Source organism: Pongo pygmaeus, chromosome 12 (genome assembly GCF_028885625.2).
Source record: "Pongo pygmaeus isolate AG05252 chromosome 12, NHGRI_mPonPyg2-v2.0_pri, whole genome shotgun sequence".
NCBI lineage: Eukaryota > Metazoa > Chordata > Mammalia > Primates > Hominidae > Pongo > Pongo pygmaeus.
Window position 1 is genome coordinate 42,285,261 of NC_072385.2, and position 25,012 is coordinate 42,310,272.

Here is a 25,012-nt window from a genome sequence, read left to right on the forward strand (position 1 = left end):
GCTGGTGGAGGGCCCAACGGACGCCAGGGCGGAAGGTGTGAATTTACTCGATGGTCGCGGACGTGCGCGTCCGTGGCCAGGGGTGGCCCTTCGGCTTTGACTCGTGTCTGCGGCGCACCAGGAGAAAGAGAGGAAGTTGTTGGAAGAGAATAATTGCCCCAGCCAGGGCGGTGACGGCCGTTGGGGTCTGCCCCCGACGGGCCAAAACAAGGACAAGTGGCGAGGACTGGGCCTGGGGATGGCCCTGCGGGTCCGGGCGCGGCGCAAGTTCTGCTTTGTCTCCAGGTGCCTGGCTGTCCAGGGCGGCGGGAGCTGCTAAGGCTTGTGTCCGGAAGGAGCACAGGGATGGGCAGGGTAGCCGGGCCAGCCGGCCCTCAAATCCTCCGACGAAGCGGCAGCCGCCACGGCCACGGCCCGAGCAGCGCTCTGAGGCGAGTTTGTCAACAATCGCCTCGCCTTTGGCGGCCTGACCCGTAGGCGCCGCCCCCACCGCGGCTGCCGATTGGCTGCGGCGCGGAGCGACCGCGCGCGGACCAATTGGGAACGCGGGCACCCGGCGCCAGCGGCGCGGGGAGGTCGGCGGTGCCGGCGGCGGCGGGCGCAGAGCGCAAGGGGTGGAGCGGGAGGAGGCGGAGGATGTTCCCGGCGGCTGCGGCCGGGGCAGCGCGGGCCAGAGGCGCGGCGTGCGGAGCCCTCGGCTGCCCTGCGGAGCGCGGCGGCGGGCTGGCGGGAAGGCGCGGGCTCCGCGCTGCGCTGGGGACTCTGAGCCCGAGTCCCGGGCTTTGTCTCCTGCGCTGCTTTCGTGGTGACGGTCAGGGGGTGCCCGGTCGGCGAAGCGCGCGGGCCGGACGCCGCGGGGCTCGGTCCCGGGCCCGGACGCTGCGCTCTGAAGGGAAGGCGCAGACGTGAGTTTCGGTGTGATTGCCTTCTGAGGGGAGGGTCTGTGGGACGAAGGGGGCGCGCACCGGTGTCGCCTAGCCTGCGGACCTAGTTGTAGACTTTGCAGGGGTTCGCTTCGTCGCCCTCCGCCCCCCCCCTCGTATTTAGGGGTGTGTGCACCGAACGGTGCGGCTGCAACTCAGAGAAGTTCTGTCTGATTCGGTGCGGCGTGCGGTACGGGAGCGGGAGGGAGGAACCGCGGGAGGGAGGGACCACGGGCGGAGAGAGCGCCGGAGCCGGGCCGAGCCGCGCTGGAGTTACAAACTCTATTGTGACGCACTTACTACGACTGACGGCCGCTGCCAAACCTTCCCCAGACTTGCTGCCCTCAGCATTTTCGGCAAACAATGGGGCCGGAGCAGGGAAAGCGGCCAGCCGCCTGCAATCGCTGCATCTGCGCCCGCTCCTATGCTCCAGCGTCCTACCTAAGCCCGGGAAGTCAGAGCCGCTGGGAGTTTCTGACTTATTCAAGTCTGTCCTGGGTAAAGAGCACGTGTGAATAGACTTCAGATAAACTGCTTCTCTGGAAACGCATGTGTGTGTGCACCAGTTCCGCAAGCTGTTGACATTGTTACTGTATTTTGTTTGGGGGTACGAAGTTTAATCCCACCCTCTACCAAAAAAAAAATCATACCTTTATTATTTTAGGTGCAATTTTTTTATTTGGGAGATTGTCAGAAAAGTATAGAACATAAAGTATTTGGGATTAACCCTAAGAATTTTTAATCGCTAGGTGAGAGCTAATTTATTCATCGATTTTTTTTTCTTTTTTTGCTTAAAATAATCTTAGTTTTTATTTTACTTGCAGAAAAAAAGACCAAATGGCAAAGCAACCTTCTGATGTAAGTTCTGAGTGTGACCGAGAAGGTAGACAATTGCAGCCTGCGGAGAGGCCTCCCCAGCTCAGACCTGGGGCCCCTACCTCCCTACAGACAGAGCCACAAGGTAATCCTGAAGGCAATCACGGAGGTGAAGGGGACAGCTGCCCCCACGGCAGCCCTCAGGGCCCGCTGGCCCCACCGGCCAGCCCTGGCCCTTTTGCTACCAGATCCCCGCTTTTCATCTTTATGAGAAGATCCTCCCTGCTGTCTCGATCCTCCAGTGGGTATTTCTCTTTTGACACAGACAGGAGCCCGGCACCCATGAGTTGTGACAAATCAACACAAACCCCAAGTCCTCCTTGCCAGGCCTTCAACCACTATCTCAGTGCAATGGGTAAGCAATGCCTGGGTAAGAGGCAGTTGACGTGTGGATGGTTGAATCTGCTTGAAGGCTGTGTGTGGCATTTAAAATCCCCTTTTAAAACCCTGTAACTGATTTATTCCATCTTTTGATGGGAATGGAGGATGTGTCAAACTATCAAACCAACTTTTTATTTTTTGAGACGAGTCTCGCTCTGTCGCCCAGGCTGGAGTGCAGTGGTGCAATCTCAGCTCACTGCAAGCTCCACCTCCCGGGTTCAAGCAGTTCTCCTGCCTCAGCCTCCCGAGTAGCTGGGACTACAGGCGCGTGCCACCACGCCCAGCTAATTTTTTGTATTTTTGGTAGAGATGGGGTTTCACCGTGTTAGCCAGGATGGTCTCAATCTCCTGACCTTGTAATCTGCCTGTCTCAGCCTCCCAGAGTACTGGGATTACACAGACGTGAGCCACCGCGCATGGCCCAAACCAACATTTTTACAAAGTTACTAACTTTTGTGGCAGTGGTGAGTTGAGGTCCAAGCATTAGCTTTCAGGTCTGTCTTCATTAAGCTAAAGTGTGTTTTAACCACCAGGCTTTACATAGTAATGACATTTTGCTTGAAAGGGAACTGATCATTTACAGAAAATAGCTTAATAATCAAAAGTGTAAAGAAAGATGACAATCATTTTTGAAAATGACACTTTTAAAAAAATGAACTAGTTCATGAAAGCAGTACCAACATAGAACCATGAAAATGGTTTGTTTTCTGCCTAAATTCCTCTTTGCGCTTATTGCTCAGAGGGTTTGGACATAGTACTAATCAGATTAGGTTGTAGGTTTTTATTTCAGGGATTAAAGGCAGTAGTAGGGTTTGAACCAAGAGTGGCTAACATAAATACCACAGAGGCCCACAGCAGAATCATGGAAGGAACTGACCTGGTGGAGACTGGTAAATTGGAGAGTATTTGCCCCTTCTGTGTTTGGGCCATGCCTAATTGTGGCTGTGAGGGCATGTGGTCTCAGGGTGGGCTTTCCTATATTGCAAGATAACCCAGGAATGCAAAATTGATGCCAGATACCCTGTTTCAACATTGACAGCTGATTTAGATTTTGAAAACATTGTACAAGCTGAAAAGAAACATCTGCAGACTTGATTTGGCCCTTGAACCTCCAGCATATGACTTTGAGTACATACTTTGGGTAACCCTGGTGAGGGGCTAAGTCTGTGTTGATCGACTTGCTGTTCCCCACCAATGGAAAAGGTTTGTGTCTTGATTAGTAGTCAATCACATTGACCATTTGTCCAGATTAGCTTGCCATACATGAACAAGATAGAAGTAAGTTGGTAGAGTTATCGATTAGGAAATCAGTACAGAGTCTATTACAATTTAGATTGTACTTCATGATGAAGGCTAACTCAACAAACCCATCAAAACAGACACTGGAACAAAATGACGTTTCTAAATACCATCCAGCTCTGTCTTCATAGGCTTCAGTGAGGTAAATCGGGCAGGCCTTTGCCCATGTTATGGAATTGGAAAGAACCTCAGAGTGGTGGTCACTTGTCAGAGGTTGGGCACACCTGTGAGGTGGTGGGCAGAAATGACAAACATCCCAGCAGCTACACATGGTGGCTGCACGTCTCTTGCCAAATGCCAGGAGGTAATTTTTTAGGGCCCCTCCTTAGGGAAAGGAGCTGGAAGTTTTATTATTGCTGTTACTACTGCTTGTGAACTCATTTCAGCCTTAGAAGTTCTTGGTGCTTGTAGTTTTTGTTCTACTCATGAAAATGCTCCCCCATATATATGATCACTCTCGCTTACTATAACATCCTTGCTTACTAAATGAGTTAACAGGGCTTTATGGTGTGTATCCTGAAACACATGTGCATTAAAGACCCTCTGGAAGCTATTAGCTTTTCACACTTTCACAACAAAAGCTTCACACTTGTGGTTATTAAGCTATTTTCTCTAACCAGGTCCCTTTCAAGCAAAATGCGTACATTGGTCTCTGTAGGTGGTGGGTTAATGCATGGAAATAGTTTCTCCTTCCCTGGAACTGGGAATAGTGGGTGAGATCGTGTATTTTTTAATGTAAAGACAGGCACGAATGCTTTTTTTGGTGATAAATACTATTTTACAAGCTAATTATAAGTTAAGCACTGTTACCTGAGATGAAATATACAGGGCTTCAAAGATCATAATCTAAATAATTATGCACAGCTAATGGTTATACCTGTGAAGTAAAGTAGTGGATCCTGAGGTGTAATTTTATAGTATTAGCTGCATTTCAGTAGATGGTGTGATGAAGAGTTTAATGCATAGGATTAAGTGAGAAGTTACAAGGAGTTTGTTTAATGTACCGAGGTAAGTTTTCAGTGTTAAGTTTTTGGGAGATTTGTTTTGGGAGAGGATGAGTTGGGGTTGGGGGAGGAAAGGACTTAGCCAGATGTGAGTTTCTTAAATTGAAGCATAAAATTTACAGTTTATGTAGTCCATAATTTTCTCTGGACATTCTACAGTCTTAGTTCATGCCTGAAGACCACTGAAATAATGCTGAGTTGATAAGTGGTTCTCTTGACTTTGTTTAGTATTCTTTACTCAACCCTATCCATGAAGTTCTTCAATGAAGCTTTTGATAATTTATTGCAAAATGCATTTTCCACAAAGAAGTCATTATGATTGGTTTGAGCTAGTGGAACACAAATGTGAGGTTATAAAGAGGTTCGCCTTAGCCAGGGGCTCCTTTAGCCACAAAGCAGTTTTTTTGCTCAGCAACTTGGGGTAGAGATCAGTGTGTCTTGAAGTTTTGTTTTTGCATCTTTGTTCTAATGAGAAAGTCAAGTTTTATGAGGAATGTGTAGTAAAGTGTATTAACACTGTTTTCATATTTTCCTTTATGTCTCTGATTTTTCTGAAGACAGGTTCAAGGAATATATTTATCTGTGGGGCAACAGATACAGTTTTTTCACTTTTCCTCAATTTTAGTCTCCTTACACTCTGGGAGGATTAACTTGACAAATGATACCTTAGTGAATAACTGATTATTTTTATCAAAATCACTCACATGTGTTGGTTACTGAGTGCCTTTTTGGATGAGTGTTTTATGCCATATGTGTTTTTAATGCAAATTAAAGTGTAGTCAGTACACTAAAGTGTAGTCAGTACAATTGGAAATAAGAGTCGAAAAAAGTCAGGATATGGAGGAATGCTCCCTAGTGTCATGTTAGTAAATGTCTTAAATTTCATACTTGTTCTCTGGCACATTGGAATTCACAGATGGGAGTTAATGGCTTTCTTCTTTTTTTTTTCCTCAGCGTCTTGTGGGTACTTCTCTTATAGCTGGTACTTGTCTGATCCCTCCTTTAGTTTGTGAGCTCCCTGGGCGGGGAATAATGGCCTGCAGATGCTAGCGAGTGCCTGACAAAGAGGAGAAGCCCAGGAGATGTTGCGAGTCAATCCAGCTCTGCCTCTTAGCCTTTCGGACAAATAAAGTTGAAGAAGGCAGGTAGCAAGAAAAAGATCCTGACCTGTGCTCCGCCAAAATGTTTTTAATTACCTGGATCTAGCTGTAAGGTTTGCCACATAGTGGTGACAACTGAGGTCTAGCTCAGCACTGCTCAGGAGGGAAGCCACACATGCATTAAGCACTTGACATAGGACTAGTCTGAACTGAGTTGTGCTGTCATTATTGATACACACTGGATTTTGAGGACATAAAAAAGAATGCAGAATAGTTTGTTTTCATATGGGTTACATGTTGAAATGGTGTTTTAAATATATAGGTTAAATAAAATATAAACTTGTATTGCAGTTAAAAAAACACAAAGCGTAAAATTTACCATCTGAACCATTTATTTCTAAGTGTACTTACTGTTCAGTAGTGTTAAGTGCAGTTATTTTGTTATGCGGCCAATCTCCAGAACTTCTTCACCTTGCAAAACAGAAATTCCGTACTCATTAAACAACTCCCCATTTCCCCCTCCCCCCAGCTTCTGACAACCATCATTCTATTTTCTGTCTATTAATTTGACAATTTCAGGTACCTTATATAAGTGAAATTTATATAGTATTTGCTCTTCCATGATAGGCTTATTTCACTTGGCATAATGTCGTCAGGGTTCATTTATCTTGCAACATGCCAGAATTTCCTTCCTTTTTAAGGCTGAAGGTTGTTCCAGTGTGTGTATATCACGTATTTCATTTATCCATTCATCCATCAGGAGACACTTGGGTTGCTTCTACTTTTTGGCTATTGTGAGTAGTGCTGCTATGAACATGGGTATGCAAATATCTTTTGGGGGATTCTGCTTTGAATTTTTTTGGATATATACTTGGAAGTGGAATTGCCAGATCATATGGTAATTCTATTTTTAATTTTTTTGGGGAACCATCATGCTGTTCTCCATAGAGGCTGTGCCATTTTACATTCCCACCAACAGGCCACAAGGGTTCCAGTTTCTCCACATACTTACCAACACTTTTTTTTTTTTTTAACAGTAGTCATCCTAGAGGATATAGGTGATATTTCACTGGTTTGGATTTATATTTACTAGCTTAGATTTGTATGGCCACCACCATAGTCAAGATACAGAACAACTCAACCACAAGGATTTCTCGTGATACCTTTTTATAGCCACAGCCACCTCTCTCCCTCTTCCTTGAGCATTTTGTCATGTGCTCATTGGTGATTAAATAAAATGTATTTTAATATTGACTTTCTCTGTTTCCTTCTACCTTTTTAAACATGGCTACTAGAAAAATGCAAAATTAGATATGTGGCTGGTGTTCCATTTCATCTAAACAGGCTGGCCTCACAGAGGAGCTGGAGTGTGCAGTGCTGCTCTAGCAAGCAAGACTTGACTCTTCCCACTCAGGACACATCACTTCCATGAAGCTTACTCCTTGGGTTGTTTGGTTGACTTAGGAGAATGGAAGTGGTTAGCAGAATCTTGTAAGCATTTTAAACATTAAATGAGCATTGTAAACAGCGGCATTCTTCAGGCAAATACAGAGTTTTGTTTTAGCTTTTTAAATTCCATGGTATATTTGGACTTCAAAAAGTAGATGGTAGAGCACATGCTTCCTCAGCATCTCCAGGCTGCCTGGAGCCTCCCAATAAAGGTGTCTTCGAGGGAGTCCCAGCTCTGTCTCTGAAACCCCATAGTTGTTTGACACCAAGAGAAATAAGGAAACTTTTTAGGTCCTAAGTGGGGAGAGAAAGTACTGGAAGAGAAAGATATTTTTCTTTACTAGTTCCAAACACATTTATTAATTGTTAGTTACCCAATTTTAAATTTACATCTTAAAAAAATTTTTTTTCAGATAATTATAGATTCACATACATTTATAGGAAATAATACAAAGAAATCATATATGCCATTCACCCAGGTTCCTACAATGGTAACATCTTGCCTAATTATAGTATACTGTCACAACCAGCAGTTGACATTAACAGAATCCATCTACCGTATTGAGATTTCATCAGTTTCACATGCAGTCCATTTCATGTGTCTGTGAGTGTTTACTTCTATTCAGTTTTATCAAATGTGTAGATTTGTATGGCCACCACCACAGTCAAGATGCAGAACAGCTCCACCACAAGGATTTCTCATGATACCTTTTTATAGCCACAGCCACCTTTCTGTCTCTTCCTTACCCCTGATAACCACTCATCTGATCTACATATCTGTACTTTTGTCATTTCAAGGATGCTGTATAAGTATAATCATACTGTATGTAACCTTTTGAGATTGGCTTTTTTCACTTAGCATGATTCCCTTGAAATTAATCGGAGATGTTGTGTAACAATAGTGCCTTGTTTTTTATTGCTGAGTAGTATTCCATAGATGATGCGCCACAGTTTGCTTAGCTATTCACCTGTTGAAGGACACTGTGTGTTTGCATGTTCTGGCAAGGCTCTGGCACAGCTGGAACTCAGGGAGGATTAAAAGAAGTATTTATTGTACTTTTACTTCTCGTTTTTTGTTTTGTTTTGTTTTGTTTTTTGAGACAGTCTCACTGTGTTGCCCAGGCTGGAGTGCACTGGTGCGATCTTGGCTCACTGCAACCTCCAACTCCCAAGTTCAAGCGGTTCTCCTGCCTCAGCCTCCCAAGTAGCTGGGATTACAGGCACGTACCACCACACCCAGCTAATTTTTGTATTTTTATTAGAGATGGGTTTCATCATGTTGGCCAGGCTGGTCTCGAACTCCTCACCTCAGGTGATCTGCCCGCCTTGGCCTCCCAAAGTGTTGGGATTACAGGCGTGAGCCACCGCGCCTGGCCCTACTTTTAGCATCTATGTGTTCACTTGTAGTATATAGAAATACAATTGATTTTTGTGTGTTGGTCTTCTGTTGTGCAGTTTGCGGAACTCCTTAATTCTAAGAGTTTTTCATAGATTTCCTGGGAGATCTATATAGTTATGTGATCTGCAAATAGGGACAGTTTTATGTCTTCTTTATGATCTGTGTACATTTCTTTTTCTTGCCCAGTTGCACTAGCTAGAATTTCTAGTGTTTATGTTGACTAGGAGTGGTGAGAGCAAACATCCATACCTTGTCCCCAATCTTAGGGGGAAAGCTTTCTGTTTTTAATCATTAAATATGATGCTAAGTATAGGTTTTATATGAGTGGTCTTTAAAAGAATGAGGAAGTTTTAACCTGTATTCCCAGAATGCTGAGAGTTTTTGTCGTAAATGGATGGATGTTAGATTTTATAAAATGTTTCTGTGTCAGTTGATATGATCCCATGATGTTAATTTATGTTAACCTGTTGATATGATACATTCCATTGATTTGCAATGTTAAGTCTCTCTTGGATGTCTGAGATAAATCCTGCGTGGGTAGGGTCTGTAATTCTTTTTGTGCACTGCTGGATTGAATTTGTCGATATTTTGTTGAGAGTATTTGCTTCTAAGTTCTTGAGAGGGGTCTGTCGTTTTCTTTTAAGACTGTCTGGTTTTTTATATCAGAACCTTAATTAGTTAGGAAGGGTTCCCTCTTTTATTTTCAGGAAGAGATTGTGTAAAATCGGTATTGATTCTTCTCTCAATGTAGAATTCTGTAGTGAAACCATCTAAGCCAGATTTTTTTTTTGGTGGAGGGTGGGGGCGGGGGCGGGGGGATAGGGGGGCGAGCGGGCATTTGGATTATAGATTTTTTTTTCTTAGTTTTTGTACGATTGTTCAGGTTGTCTGTTTCTTCCCAGTTGAGTTTTGATAGTTTGTAGCTTTTGAGGAATTGGTCCCTTTCTTCTAAGTTGTTGAATTTATGCATGTGAAAAGTATTTGTAGTATTCCCATATATTTAGTGGATGCAGGATCTGTTGTGATAACCCCTGCTTCATTTCTGATACTGGTAATTTGTGTCTTTTTTATCTGTCAGTTTTTGTAAAAGTTTATCAGTTTTGATTTTGTTTAATCAGCTTTTTGTTCCACTGATTTTTCTCTACTTTCCTATTATTAAATTTATTGTTTATTATTTCCTTTTGCTTGCTTTGTGCTAGGTTCTTTTCCTAGTTTCTTGAGACAGACACTTGGAATAGTGTTTTGAGACCTTTCCTTTCTTTTCTTCTTATTGTTTTCTCAGAAAGAAACGTTTAATAGGTATTTACAAACAGAAACCCTATCTCGGGCAGCTTCAAGATGAGATGGTAGATGCGTGCGTGGTTACCTTCCAGACCCAGGGCTTATGAGCCATAGGGAAAGTGTATATATGCTTCAGAAGGGATGTATAGGACAGTTGGCTTAAGGGCAGGATTTATGGTAAGATAATATCAAACTAAGGACAGGATTGATGGTAAGTACATGCTCGTACCCAAGGAACAGTAGATAAAATAGGAATCTTGGAGGCATTCCCAAAACCAGGGTTAATCAGAAGTCAACACAGCAGATTAGCATCTAAAATGGAGTTGTTTGGCCTCCACACTCCAGCTCCCAATCTGGCTCTTAGAGTCTCATGTGCCTTGCTTTTCTGCCATGGTCCCTGAGCCTTCAGTGGGTGTGCTTCATTTTGTATAGCTTTACCAGTAGTGCCTTGGCAATGGAAAATAGATCGGGCACAGTGGGATTCCAAATGAGGGAGATTCTCAGGCTTTGTTGAATCATTTGTAGTCCTCAGAATACCATGATTCTGGTTTTTTGGAAGAAGTAAAACGAGGTAAATACTGTTAATATGCACACAAAGATTATAATGAAAAAGAACATGAAGAAAATTAGAACTCGGTTCTTCTTTAGATACTTGTAACCAGGAAATAATTCAGGATGCAGTTTGAATTGTAGGCAAATAATAATAACTCAAAAATAATGGTTAGGGCTAAAATCTGATAACAGGTATTATAGTTTTCTTTGGAGCATATTTTTTTCTCCAGTTTCCCCATTCCTACCAAGGACCAATTTATTTGCAAAATACATTTTAGTCTCATTATACTTAGCCTGATTATTTGCATAAAGTGCAGCAAGAATAGTGATTGGCCATATAGGCTCTTTTTAAATTTGCTGGAATTTTTCCATAAGGAATCTCAGATTAGACTTTTAGAAGCCTCCAGGCTTGAAAGCCAAGCTGAAAATTTGCCACCAAACATTGCCTGTAATACCTACAAATCGGGTGAATTCCATTCTCCTCGAGGTCCCAAAGTATCTTGAGGTTCCTGGGCCTGTCGGAAAATGACATTCTTTGCTTATCGAAGATCACGAACCTTGGAACTGTGTAGACAAGGTACCAGGCCTGTCTTTTTTCAAGGGGCTTTTTATTCTTTAAAGCAGTCTGGTCATATCTGAAAATATGCTATTCAGTCAAAGCCTTGGTAAAATAACCCATGTCTCCAATTGCATATAGAACATACTCTATACAATTTCAGTTCTTTTAAATGTGTCACGGTTTGCTTTGTAGCTCAGGATACGTCTATTTTGGTGACTGAACAAAAGAAAACAGATTCTTAACTGAACTTATGTAAATAACTATATTGCCATAAAATAAGAATACTCATGAGTAGTTTCCAAATTTTGGAGAACTCAGAAAGGTAAATTTTGCTCACAAAAGTATACCTTACTCAGTCATAAGCTATAAATAACTCAAAAGCAAAAGGATTTTCTTCAATTAGAATGGCAGCCTGCCAAACAGCATGCTGTGCATTCACCTTGGAACTGCCATCCACAAACCAAGCAGCCATGTCTCAGGAGCAGAGATGGTGGAGGCTTACCCCCTTTCACTTTTCTAATGTACGCATTTATTTAGCGCTAGAAATTTCCTTTCCACCACTGCATCCCACGTGTTTTGGTATGTTGTGTTTTCATTTTCATTGAGTTCTCTCTATATATTTTTAAATTTCCTTTGAGACCTCCTCTTTGACCCTAGGTTATTTAGAAGTGTGTTTTATTTCCAAATCTGTGGAGACTGTCCTGTTTTCTGTTACTGTTTTCTTTCTGATTCTATTATGGTCAGAGAGCATATTTTATACTATTTCAGTTTACAAATGTGTTGAGAATTTTATAGCTCAGGGTATGGTCTATTTTGGTGACTGATCTATGCTGTATGGGTACTTGAAAAAAATCTGTATTCTGCTGCTATTGGGTAGAGTGTTCGTTATATGTACATCTTTCAGATCTTATTGGTTGATTGTGTTGTTCAGTTCTTCTCTGTCCTTGCTGATTTTACTGTCTTGTTCTGTCAGTTGCTGAGAATGTGGTGCTGAAATCCCCAGCTGTTTCCTTTCAGGTCTTTCAGTTTGCTTCATGTCTTTTGAGGTGCTGTTGTTTGGAGTTTACACATTTAAAATGCCTTCATGTTGGATCCAATCTTCCATCATCGCTGTAAAATGTACTTTATCTGGTATTAATAGCACTTCTGCTTTTTTAACATTAATGTATTAATGTTAACATAGTATTATGTTTTTCCATCCTTTCACTTTCAATCTGTATATGTTGTATTTGAGGTAAGTTTTTTATTTATGGCATGTCTTTAGATAAACCTGTTTTATCTAGTCTGCCCAATCTGTCTCTTAAATGGTCTAGACCATTTACATTTAAGATAATATACATAAGTCTAAATGCCTTTTTGTTATTTGTTTTTTGTTTCCTCTGTTCCTTATTTTTTTTTTGTTTTGTTTTTTAACCTTATTGTGGGCTATGCAAACATTTTCTAGGATTTCGTTTTGATATGTTTATGGTGTTTTAAAATCTATTGCTCTGTATCATTTTCTTAGTGTTTGTTCCAGGTATTACAGTATATGTTTGAAATATATATTGTAAATCTACTGGTATCAATGGTCACAGAATTTTATGATGGGAGCTGAAAAATAGAAACCTTACTTTTCTTTAGGCTCCTTTAGCCCCATTTTTCAAATATAATTGTCTTAAGTATTTCCTCCATGTACATTGAGCACTGAATGAGTTGGTGGTGTTATTTTTGCTTCAACCATCAAATATGATTTAAGAAAGTACTGTTAGTCTACTAATAGTCACTGCCATTTTTCCCCTTCCAATGTTCTTTCCTTTCTGAAGTTCTAAGCTTTCTTCTTTTGTCATTTCCTTTCCGTTTAGTGAACTTCCTTAGTTCTTTAATGATAGGTCTGTTAGTAACAACTCCTGAGTTCTCCTTCTGGGAGTGTCTTTATTTCCCCTTCAGTCCAGAAGGATATCTTCACTGAAGATAGAATTCACAGTTGATGTATCTTTCAGTACTTGGAAAACATGCCACTGTCTTCTGGCCTCTGTGGTTTTAGATGAGAAATCCCTTGTCATTTGAATTGGTGTTCTCAACTAAGTTATGTGTCATTCCTATGTGGCTGCTTTCAAGATTCTTTGTCTTTTAGTATTAAGAAGTTTAATTGTGATGTGTCTTGTCATGGGTTCTTTGGGTTTATCCTTTTTGGGGTGCACTCAGCATCTTGAATCTGGAGTTTCACGTTTTATGCCAGGTTTGGGAAGTTTTCAGCCATTATGTCTTTAAATACTTTTCCATTCCTTTCCTCTCTTTTGGAACTCTGATGATAAGAATGTTAGTGCTTTTGTTAGTCCTGTAAGTTCCTGAGACTGTTCATTTTTTTCCAGTATATTTTCTCTCTTCAGATTGAGTAAATTCTATTGATTTTGCCTCATATTCACTGATTGTTTTTAAAATTATGTTTAATTATATTTTTCAATTCTAAGATTTCTGCCTGTTTCTACTAGGTAAGTTGGAAATTCAGATTCCTCCTTGGCCTTGCTGGTACTTTCCAAACAAAAGAGGGGCCCCAGTGCACACTGCTTTATTGTGTCCAGTTGTTGGGGGAGGTGTGTAAGCTTTGGCTCCCTCAGCCACTGCTGACACCAGGAAGCAGGGAGACCATAGAGGGCTGCCTCACACCTTGTTTCTGCAGAGTAGAGGTCAAAACTCAGCTTCCCTCTGTCCCCCACACCAGGGGTGGTGGGGGGGTCAGGTACAACATGCCAACCAGGCCCGCTTTCTACTACCTGATTCTCCCTCTTTGATGCTAGGTGGGAGAGTTCTCTTTAATTAGCTAGATGGGGCAAAGACTCAGTACCCACTGGGTGCCCAGCCACCCAAGGCTGGGGCTGGGAGGGCCGATGGGCCCACGAACCCTGTTTTGCACTGTCTGGTTCAGTGGGTGTGTGTAATGTCATGTCAACTAACTAACCCCACCTTGTACCCACTCCTTGCTGTTTAGTCGAGGTGGAGGCTTAGCTCACTGCTCACTGCTCAGCTCCACTAATGTAACCCTGGGAGGGAATGTTAGATAACTGCCCTACTAACACTGCTCTGGCAGGGCAGCCGGATCACCTTTGCCTCCTTCTGCCAGGGAGGGTCTGGGAGATCGGCCTGCTGACACCATCTGGTGGTGGAATCAGAACACCTCCTGCTTCCCCTGGGCTGGGGATGCGCTGAAAGATCAACTCCCCACTCTGGCCACGCGGTGCTGTGGGGCTGCTGCCAGGGGCGTTGTGGTTTTCCCATTGCTGTTTGGCTAGAGTAGGGCAGGAATCGTGGAGTGGTTTTCTGTTGTTGGGTCACCCTCTTCAGTCCCTTGGCAATGGAGAACAGGCCTCCCATGGAGCTGTTATCTACACCTCTTGGAGAGGCCCAGTCGGAGGTTTCTTCTGCAGCATGCTGTCCAGGATACATGGGAGTGAGGAAAACAGCATACTCCCTGTCCGTCATCCCTGAAGTCCTGAGGTCCCCAGCAGCCTGTCCTATTTCCCACTTCAGTTTTCCTGGGCCTGCTTGCTGTGTTCTGTCTAGGGTTGTCTGAGGTTCTGTCTCGGGTTTTCAGTTGGGAGAGGAAGGACCTGGGGAGATGGCTCCTCCACCTTAGTGGAACTAGAGATCTGCAGCTTCCTTTAAGTGTTTATGGAGGCTATTTGTCTTAGTCCCTTTGAGCTGCTATAATGGAATACCTGAAACTGGGTGGCTTATAAACAACAGAAGTTTATTTCTTAAAATTCTGGAGGGTGATAAGTACAAGACAAAAGCAGGTTTGGTGTGTGGTGAGGGCCACTTAGATGGCACCTTCGAGCTGTGTCCTCGAGTGATAGAAAATGTGAGGGTTTCTCTGGGGTCTCTTTTGTGAGAGCACTAATCCCATTCTAATGGCCCCACCTCCTAACACCCATCACTTTCAAGGTTAGGTTTCGGCGAGAGTTTTGGGGGGATGTAACATTTATACCATAGCAGTATCAATTGGCTCTGGCTGCAAAGACTACTCTGAATTGTAGAAGTTACTTCTTTCACTCCTTTTTACTCTCTATGTGGAATAACAGACTTACAGTGATGGAAAGAGATTTAGCCATGATCCAGGCCACCTTTTTCAGATGATAACTGTAATATCTATTGCTGTAACTCCACTGTGTGTGACTCTCATGGTGTGACCATAGGGCATGCTCTGTGCTGCTTTCAAACATCACTCCTGAAAATGTCTGGGTAATCCAATTCTGATTTTATATGCCTTAGGGGGGACTTCTTACTGAAGATTCTGACTTGTTTTATATTTAGAGTACTTGTGGTAGGTTTAGAGATACACACCTAATTGCCAGTTGAATGCTATACATTCTGATGCCTTGCTGCTTGACTGACTTTAAAACCATTAAATCTGATCATTGGCCCAGTCTCCACACACCCCATGTCTGTGGTCATCCTGCCTGTCACAGGACTCGCTATGAACCACCACATCTCCCTGCCTATCTCCACCTCCCGCACCAGAATTAAGTTGTCTCCATTCCTTCTTTGTTAGGCCAGCCTCAGTCTCTCGGTGTATTCCTCATGTGATGACATTTCTAGCCTAATCCACTTCTGGTCCCTGTTCTGTCAATGGCTGAGACTTGTGCTGGGGCATCTGACCTCAGACTGCTTTCCTTCTCTGCAAGTCTCATCACACCTGTCCTTGGAGACCTCACAGGCTTGGTCCTGTGCTGGCTGTAAGCTCTGTGCCACCCACACCTCTCAGACCCTGCACTGCAGGCACAGAGCAGAAGACGTAACACTCCTCCCCACCTTTTTTTTTTTTTTTTTTCAGGAAATGCTAGCAGAAACATATATGCAAGGGGGTTCATCACAGCGTTGTTTATACAGCCAAACGACTGTCCTTGGTCCTCTAATGGGAGGGGAGAATCTGCATTATTCTGCGCTTTTTTTGGCGGAATGGTGCTGTCTTCATGGTAGAAAGAATAATGGCATAGGCATAGGGGAAACGCCTGCTGGCCTGATGTTAAGTTTTAAAAAGCTGCAAGATTATTTGTGATAGTCTAGTTTAGTATTAAAGAAGCTCATTGGCATATCAAAAATATAAGAATACATTAAACTGTCAGTAGTGGGTATTGTTGTATTCTGATTACAGGTGGTCTTTTCTCCCTTTTTTCTTTCTCTCTTTCTTTTTTTTTTTTTTTTTTTTTTTTGAGATTTGAGATGGAGTCTCGCTGTCACCCAGGCTGGAATGCAGTGCCATGATCTCAGCTCACTGCACCCTCCACCTCCCAGGTTCAAGTGATTGTCCTGCCTCAGCCTTCTGAGTAGCTGGGATTACAGGCACCCACCACCATGCCTGGCTAATTTTTGTATTTTTGGTAGAGACAGGGTTTCACTATGTTGGTCAGGCTGGTCTCGAACTCCTGACCTCAAGTGGTCCGCCCGCCTCAGCCTCCCAAAGTGCTGGGATTACAGATGTGAGCCACTGCTCCTGGCCACAGGTGGTCTTTTCTGTGTGCCTTTGTGTATGTACACAATTGTCATAACTAGTATTATGTTTATAATCGGAACAAATTTAATAGATAATATTTACTAAAACTTTTGCTCTTTATAATTTTCATCTTTGTTTTTGGCATTCCCAGCAGCCTGTCACTGGGCATGCATACCTTGTTTGTGTGATTCAGTGTTAACCGTTGTGTCTTTTGCATTGGTAGAGATTTTGTCCGGGCTGATCAAGCTTTGGTCCCATCAGGACCATCACCGAAAGTACTCCGGGTGAACATTAGCCCCCTAATTTACTCTTTTGGGGTCTGCCTTTTTATTTTTTGCAAAGTGAGTAATCTCTCAGGGAACATCTCCATTGGGCAGGATCATGGATGGATTTGATGTTGGCAGGTTGCTCTTGGTAGCTGTCTCCCCCACAGGCTGCTCTTCGGTCTGGAGCAGGTTTTGAGTCGGGTCCTTCCTGCCCTCCATGGAACCTGGGCGGAGCAGTGAGTCTGTCTGAGCTTTAGCTTCCCCAGCCATCAAGTGAGGACATAGTGCTCACCTCTGAGGGTCATGGGGAGTTTTTCCATAAGCAAATCGACAGAAAGCCCCTGGTAGAAACTCGCACAGGAATCTTTCCTTGCCCCTCAATGAGCCCTCAGCCCTGGCAGGTTAGTGAGCACGACTGTAATGAAGTGCCCTCTACTGCTTTTCGTGGAAAGGAGCTGTCGTTCCAGGAGTATAGGAAACTCCTAGGGGAGTGAATTCATCTGGAAATGCTACTATAATTCTAATCCCCTGGGTCCCAGAACAAACAAGCAAGCAAAAAAGAATATCTTTTCTAGAAACTGGCCTGGAGGGGGTGGGAAGAGGAGGTCTGAATCACCCCTAACCTGCCAGTGAACCGCACGTCACCTGAGAAGAACCTCAGCTTCTCCAGTAAATCATGGAGAGACATCTGGAAACCTGCCCCACCCCAGCTCTGTCTGAATTAGGGGTGAGTTGGGGACACCTGCTGGAGACGGCCCATTTGATTTGGCAGAAACTTGACTACAATTCAAAATGTGTCTTGAGACATGAGACATAGACTCAAGTACTTTTTCTTGCAATCCAAACTTACGTACTTTTTCCCAAAATAAGGGATACATTGGTTGCTCGTTCCTTTAACATTAGGAGTGTTCATTGTGTGAATGAAGTCAAGACTTCTACAACTGCTTTTTCCTTCTTTTCCCTGAGGTAATTAAACTCCTTTAGTGAGAAGACAATTTAGACAGACTATTTGCCATTGATAATCAAAATTTTGGTATTTCTAAGTGAATGAGTTATGGATCCTTCTTCTTGGTAACCTTTTTTCACACACTATGAGGTAGCGGAAGTAAACAGTCAGTATAAACAACGTGTACCCGGTTTAACCCGTTTGTAAGAGGCCAGGCCTTCGTGGTTTTAAGTATTTGCTTAGAATGAATTTGTCTCCCAGTGTCCTCTGGGAAACCAAAATGTGCTTTGTATTTTCTCTTCTCTGCCTTGGACTAGATCCACATGATTCGTGAGTAGAGTTGTGGTTTGCCAAGACAGGTGTGGCAAGAAATAGCCCTGAGACAGGGCTGCTGGCATACAGCTCTCCTCCTGTTCTGCCTTTCTGTGTGGACCACGAGGCAGGAGTGAGGGCTTCCCATGGAGCGTGTCTCTCTTTCAGTCACACATCTTGCGCTTACAGTCATTGCTAGCCAGTTGACTGCAAGTGCTGTGTCTGTAAACCTTGCACTGGGGACTTGACATTGCTTTCAGAGTGAGGAAACCGAACTTGGGGATTTGGACATGAGTCTGGGCTGTGCTTAGTGTTGGAGCCCCGGGTTGAACTTGGGTCTTTGGTGCTGGCAGACTGCCCTCTGCACAGTACATAATGCTTGGTTTAGTTTGGACTTCCCTTTCTTAGGAGTGAGATGGTTTTGAAGCTAAAATAAAAAGAAAAAAAAAAGTCATTTCAAGCTGGTAAGAGTGTGTGTGTTAAATGGAAACATGTTCAATGTAAGAATTTCAGCTACTTGAAATACCTTGGGGCCTTTTCCCCCAAAAATATATTGTATTCCTGGGTCATAACATGCTTCCCATTCCAGTTCCTAAAACATTTTACTATTAGCAGTTTATAGAAGACTTACGGAGTGGTTTGATACTTTTTTTAAAGAAGGCAGCTTAAGTGGATGGAATCTGATTTTCTCTTAGGCATGTGCATCTGCAAAGGTGTCTGAGGTGAGCCAAGCTCGATAACCTGATTTGTTGAGTGAGTTACTTTTCTGTGGGATGTGTGGTGGAGAAAAGACTAAAAGTGTATTTTCTTGTTGATTTGTCTGTTATTTGGTCCCTTGAGAAAGGCATTAACCTGAAGTAGTCTATAGTGAATTCTGAATAGCTACAATGTTAGTATATGTGTGAGTTTACACCTCATTTTTACTGATACTTGATCATAGATTCTACTAAATTAGTCAAAACAACTTACCAACTTAAGAAAAAGTTTGATACATAGCAGGAGTGCAATATTTGTTGATTTAAAGAGACTCTCATTAGCGTTTAATGCAATATATGAGTGCCAGCAGTTCCTTCTCTTTTCACTTGGATTTCACCAGGGTGCTCATTTGAAGCTTAGAACTCTGTCCTCGGCAAAGAAAGCCTGGCATACGCTGTACGAGGTGTTGACTCATCTTTGTGTTCCTCTGCTCCTCTAGTATGAGTTGTGGAGTGGGAGGTTCCAGCAGGTGACCCAGCCCAGCCTTGGTCCTCCCATAGGCCTATTAACAACCCTGGGGCAAATGCCTCAGCCTGCCTGGAAATCTCAGTGTTAGGGCCATGGCCCTTCCGCAGTGTAGGGAGTTGGTGCCTGTGGGGAACTGGCCTACATTGAGTTAGAACAATCCCAATTCTTGTGGTTTTTTTTGTGGTTTTTTTTTTTTTTGAGACGGAGTTTCGCTCTTGTCACCCAGGCTGGAGTGCCAGGATGGCAATTGTGCCATCTCAGCTCACTGCAATCTCCGCCTCCCAGGTTCATGCGATTCTCCTGCCTCAGCCTCCTGAGTAGCTGGGATTACAAGCAGGTGCCACCACGCCTGGTGAATTTTTGTATTTTTTTAGTAGAGACAGGTTTTCACCATGTTGGCCAGGCTGGTCTCGAACTCCTGACCTCAAGTGATGTGCCTGCCTCAGCCTCCCAAAGTGCTAGGATTACAGGCGTGAGCCACTGCACCCGGCCAGAACAATCCCAATTCTATCTGTATCCCACAGTGTGTTTCTCATCTAGGATACACACTCACTGGGCAGCAGCCGTGTCTGCCCTGGAAAGTGGGGGCATCGGGGAGGAGGAGGAGGAGGAATGTGTGAACCTAAACACATGGAAGACCTTCAAAAGCACCAGAACACAGTCTTTCAGCACAGAATTCTTTACATCCTTAACTTGCACTTGTGCTAATGAAGACTCTACCTCCTGTTCTTTTCCTTCTGTGACAAAACAAGTCATCTCTCTGGGAAGACATGGCACAATTTATTTATACAACATTTTTATGGCTTACAGATGAGGCTGCTGGATCCTCCCTCAGAATTGCCCTTCATAGGGAAGTTCAGTGGCCACTCGAGTGGTTAGCAAAATCAAGGTGAAAAGTTTTTCTTTTTATTCAAAATGGGATAAAAAGAAGCAGCTGCCTTTTGTGACTTTTAAGTGAGAAGCTTTCATTATGTCTCAGCCCTACAGTGTGTTATCAATAATCATATCTGTGTTAAATTGTGCTTCACTTTGTATATCACCATTGTAAGTTTTAACCGTGTATATTATAGGCTTTTTCCATTTTTATTTTAAAAACTATTTAAGGTGTAGCTTTTTAGGATTCTGTTTTTGCTCTTATTTTTGACCTGTGTCTTGGTCTTTCTTATCATGGAGATGAAAACAGTAATACTTAAGACCTTAATGTGAGTTTAGGAGAAAAGATGTTAATTACCAGTTTCCTGCTACTGGTTTTAAATTTCATAGAGGAAGCCGCACTGATTTTGTCATCAGAAATTCTTATATTTTTAGTTTAAATTCTCATCTCCCTCCCCTCTTGCCCAGATCTGGTTTTTTGGCTAGAAACAACTTACAGTAACTTCAAATTAAGCATTTTAATTCTAAGGAATGGTCTTAAGTGAACCAATGTATATAGAATTTTATCTTTACTTTTAAAAGGTCTCTAAAGCATTTTTCTTCTTATGGGGAAATAAATTGGGTAGTTTACCTTGTCAGTAGAAGAAATATAGGGGTTTGTGTCTTTGCACTAAAGTAATTTCAGGGTTGGTTTTCTTTTAGCTGTCCTTAGTTTTGGGATTTTTTTTGTTTTTCAGAATAAAATGGCACAGGTCAGACACTTTTAATCTGAAAGTAATCTAAAGCTATAGAAATGGAGCTGTGGCTGTCCCAGAGACTTACTAGGATGAAGGTTGGTGTAGAAAAACTAAGGAGCAGTAGCAGTATTCAATGTCCTGTGTCCTTCCCCAGCAGAACACTGGCAGAACACCAGGGGCAGAACACTGTCACACACTATTCAGAGCAGCGATTTCAGGAGCACACCAAGGCGGGCCAGGTGGTCAAGGGGCTTCCCAGGGGATGTCATACAAGGCACATGGAAAGAACTGGTTTAGGACCAGATTTGGCATAGGTTCACTGACAAAAAGTGGGGTGATGATTGAGAGGGATCATAGATTTCCTTTATAGTCCCGGGGCAGAATCAAGATTGAGGTGGGGCTTAGAAGGGAACATTTCAGTTCCCTACGAGAAATAACTTCGTAGCACTCTGTTCTTCAGCGAGGACAGCAGTGCCTTAGGAAATGTGCATCTGTCCCAGGAAGCGGGCACACAGGCTGGGAGTCTTAGAGGGCTCCTGCCCAGGTCTCCCACATGGTGCAAGATGCTGGGCTTCTGTCATGACTCAGCTGGGGATGTCCTTGAGTATAGGGATCGCAGCTCAGTCTGGGTTTGCTCCTGGCTTGTCCCCAGCTGCTAGTAAATATGTTAATATGTGTGTCGGGGACAGCTCTGGTGACATGGATAATTAGTTCTTCTGATGTTGAATGAGAAATGAGTAAAAAGGCATAACACATTAATCTTCATGTCTTTAGACTTGTATTTTTATATAAGGGACAGATAATAGTGAAAGAGGGAAAAAATCTCATGAACACTAGTTTCCAGACTTCTGTCCAACTTCACAGCCTTGGTTTACTGGCAGTTTCCAAATGGTCAGGCTGGAAATTGATGAAAGCTGTTTCTTTTGACCATGGCCCCATAAAGGCAATGGGCAGTGCACGTTGAAAGAGTAAGTATGAAAACACTGGCCTCATCTCATAAACTTTATTATTGATAGTATTTTATCCTAGCAGCTGTTTTTGAAGCACTGTCTTGAATTCATGTGACTGCCCAGGCTTTTGACACAAATGTGTTCCAGGGAGACAGACTGAGGAATCTTTGAGTACTAATGCTGACACTTTATTTCTCATAGCTTTTATTTTCATCCAGTGGCTCAGCGGAATTGATTGGGATTGCCAAAAAATAAAATGATACAAGTGAGAAATAGACCTGGAGGGAGGTGTGTGTGTGTCGTTGGTTACTTGCTTATTTTATTTCTGAGAACCATCAGAGTTGAGGATTTCAAACGTGATTCTGATAGCATTTACCGCAAACACTGATGGCAGTTGCTCTCCTTTGCCTTATAGCTAACTGGGACTAGAAACAGCTCTATCACCCAGGTAAGTTTTATAAGGAAACATTAGTGGGCTGGTCTGTTGCTTCCCTCCTCTTGTAAGCTTTGGATAACTCTGAATTTAGAAAGATATTTCTGAAGATATTTAAAGAAGGAGACTTACAGAGTTGAATAAACATCCTGGAATTTTTCTTTCTCTAAATGAATGTCAGCTTCAGAGAGCCCACCTGCAGACAGAGGCAGTGTCTCCCCTAAACATTTTCGGAGTATCTCTTGGAATTGGTTTAAAGCTGGTTTCAGAATCCACAAAGAAATGGCCCTTTACAGGATCCTTTATTGCTTTTGGTGGTTAAAGCAGAATCTCTCTGGAGAGCAAAGGTAGACAGCCCTGCAATGTCTGAAGGACAGGCCTTCTTTCTCCTCACAGCCCCGCAGTCCCTGGCTATGCCTGGCTGTTTCCCGCAAGTGCCAGACAGAATGTGCACTTTTTGGCTAAGTTTGTTCTATTATGTGTGTAAAATCCTCTCTCAGTTCTGAGTTGAATATCGATTCAAAGCTTAATTCACGCTGATTACTTGAAAATCTAATCTTGATTCTACTTGAGTGTTTGTAGATATCTGAACATCTGAAAACAGTACGGAGTGAAGCGTTCCTGTGAATTTTAATTTGGTTTCTGGTACTACACTTGAAACTCCAGTAATGATAAGATGGGAACTAAAACAGCAGCTGCCCCTCGGAAATGAGGGTCGCACCAACCTCGTTCCCAGACTGAGGCTGCAGTTGAGAAAGCTTGTGTGTGACATGTCCCTGCCACCCAGTACACACACCTGAGTCATTAGATGTCACTTTATGGCATCATCACAGAGAACAACTGGGTTTTGGAGAGAGAATGTCATGATGTGACTTCATTTCCTTGGAGCACTGGGGTAGAGGCTCTTGGGTTAGAAGCTCTTGGACATTAAAGAGAAATCAGAAGGTTTAGCCTGACTGATACTGAGCTCATTATGGATTGACAATCTCTCTTTAAAAAAAAAAAAAAAAGTTTCCTGCCGTGGCTGCTGGCGCTACAGAAAGTCCTTTGTGAAAGCCTCAGCCTGATTTCACTATCAACCACTTAACCATGGTATTAATTTTTCAGTTGTTGAACTTTTAAGATTTTAAATTACTTTGAGTTTAAAAATAGTCTGTTGCTGAGCCAGAATAGTTTGTTAAGAAACATGCATCTTTGAGTAGGACTAAAGTTCCTTGGTGTTGGAAAATGCCCTCCACACTCCTCCAAAAATGGGTTAAGAATATTTCATGGTATTTTCCCATAGGAAATAATGTACCAGTAAGTTCTGGACTTCAAAAAATGATTTCTAAGAAGTTTGAAGATTCAGTGGACACACTTTTGGCAAAAATTGCTTGTATCTGATACATTGCATTATAAAAGTTTTGATTAGTGGCTTTTTTTTTTTTTTTTTTTTTGTAACAAGTAAAGAGAAAGAAAACATGGATCTACCTAGGAAGTCACCTCTGCCTGAGTCTGCTACTTGCAGGATTGGAGCTTTTGCTGCAGATTACAGCTTTGGAGTCGCTTTACCTCAAGAGCAGTTTATATTTTATTGTGCTTTAAAAAAAAAATGTAGTGGCAGGTTTATGGAGTGAAGTGCTTTCATAAATGCTGAAACTACATTTTCTGTGGGTAAAAATGCAGCTCATCAGAATTTCCACTTTGAAGAATTTTTTATGTTCACATAAAATTGCCAAGTTAAAAATTTGATCTCCCTACAGAGTAAGAGCTTTCATTTCAAATAAAGCCATTTTATAGACCAGGTATCAACATTTACGGCGGTCAGACACATTGCAGATAGCAAAATAAAATATTTATGCTTGGTTCTTACTTTTCTTATAAACTAGAAATGTCAACCTAAAGTTATCTTTTTGATAGCTCGAGTATGTTAGGATGGGAGGAATTGGGTTGAGTATCCAGGTAAGATTACAGGAGTGAGGGTGGAGCAGCGTGTGTTTGGAGATTTCTGTATCCCAAACCCCATGGGCTCCAGGCACGCTTTTGGAAGACCATACTGGTGGATCCCTTTGCCATCGTGGTGGCAAAGCAAACTGATGCTAAAGGAATAAAAAAACTTAATTCTCGTGCTGATTGGTGCCACTGTGGGGCTTACAGACCCCATTCAGTTGTTCTGGTTGATGTCATGTGGTCTGAGACTCACTAACATTAAATTAGTGATGAAGTTAAAGAGAGGCTTTCTCTATCCCCATAAAAGGTATTTTGTCACTTAAGAAATAATTGAACTTTATGTTGCACTGTACTAACAGATTAAAACTACCCTTTTAAAATACAGGAATAGGGTTAAAATAGTCAAAATAAGAGTTTTTATCATATAGTCTTCATAGCCATGTACCACTGTGTGCATACTGGCTAGGTCTTATTGCAGGATGAGTATTTGCCATTACTTTTAGGTTTATAAATTCAAGAAATAACTGTATTTGCTTCTCAAAAAAACAAAACTGTTTTTTAAAAAAATAGTGATAGGTGCTAGTTAGAGTAGCCCCTACAGATCAGTCTTTTTTGCAAAATGTAATTTATAGTATCTATTTCCATAATAACTTTTTAAAACTACACCTAAGTACAGTTGATAGCTCTTAGTAATCTAGTTATTGCCAATTCCAGTGTATGCAATTCCAGTATAAGCCTAGTCTCTAAACCATTATCTTTGTTTAATACAACTCTCCTAACTCTGAAATGCTAAAGATACATCTCAGGGCTCCAAGGCGTTGCCATGGTTTCTTACCTTTTGCCCACCAGGGTCTGGTTGGAAAACTGTCTGCACCAGAGTTGCTTAGGGACTTGAAAGAGTACAGCCTTCTGTATCTCACACACATACATACACACACACACACACACGCACGCGCACACACACACCCTCCATTTCTCCCTGCCAGAGCTTAGGGATGGGTTTATATCCATGAATTTATTTAGGCTAATTAATGTTAACTACTGAACTT

At 42.5% G+C, this 25,012-nt stretch overlaps 1 protein-coding gene across 17 annotated transcripts in view; it reads left to right on the forward strand.

Annotated features, from left to right (window-relative positions):
* The window catches only part of BCL2L11 (BCL2 like 11), a 47,036-nt gene that overhangs the window by 1,111 nt on the left and 20,913 nt on the right, over positions 1-25,012 (forward strand). For 6 of the 17 annotated variants that reach the window (XR_010123033.1, XM_054475662.2, XM_063648540.1 and 3 more), the window contains exons 1-2: positions 553-905; positions 1,748-2,154. Coding sequence is in view for 16 of the 17 variants with exons in the window: in XM_054475662.2 (XP_054331637.1) it covers positions 637-905; positions 1,748-2,154 (676 nt within the window). In the remaining variant the exon portion in view is untranslated. Of the gene's footprint in view, positions 1-552; positions 906-1,747; positions 2,155-25,012 lie in introns of those variants that run through there. The other 11 variants (XM_054475667.2, XM_063648545.1, XM_063648544.1 and 8 more) reach the window with 5 other exon arrangements.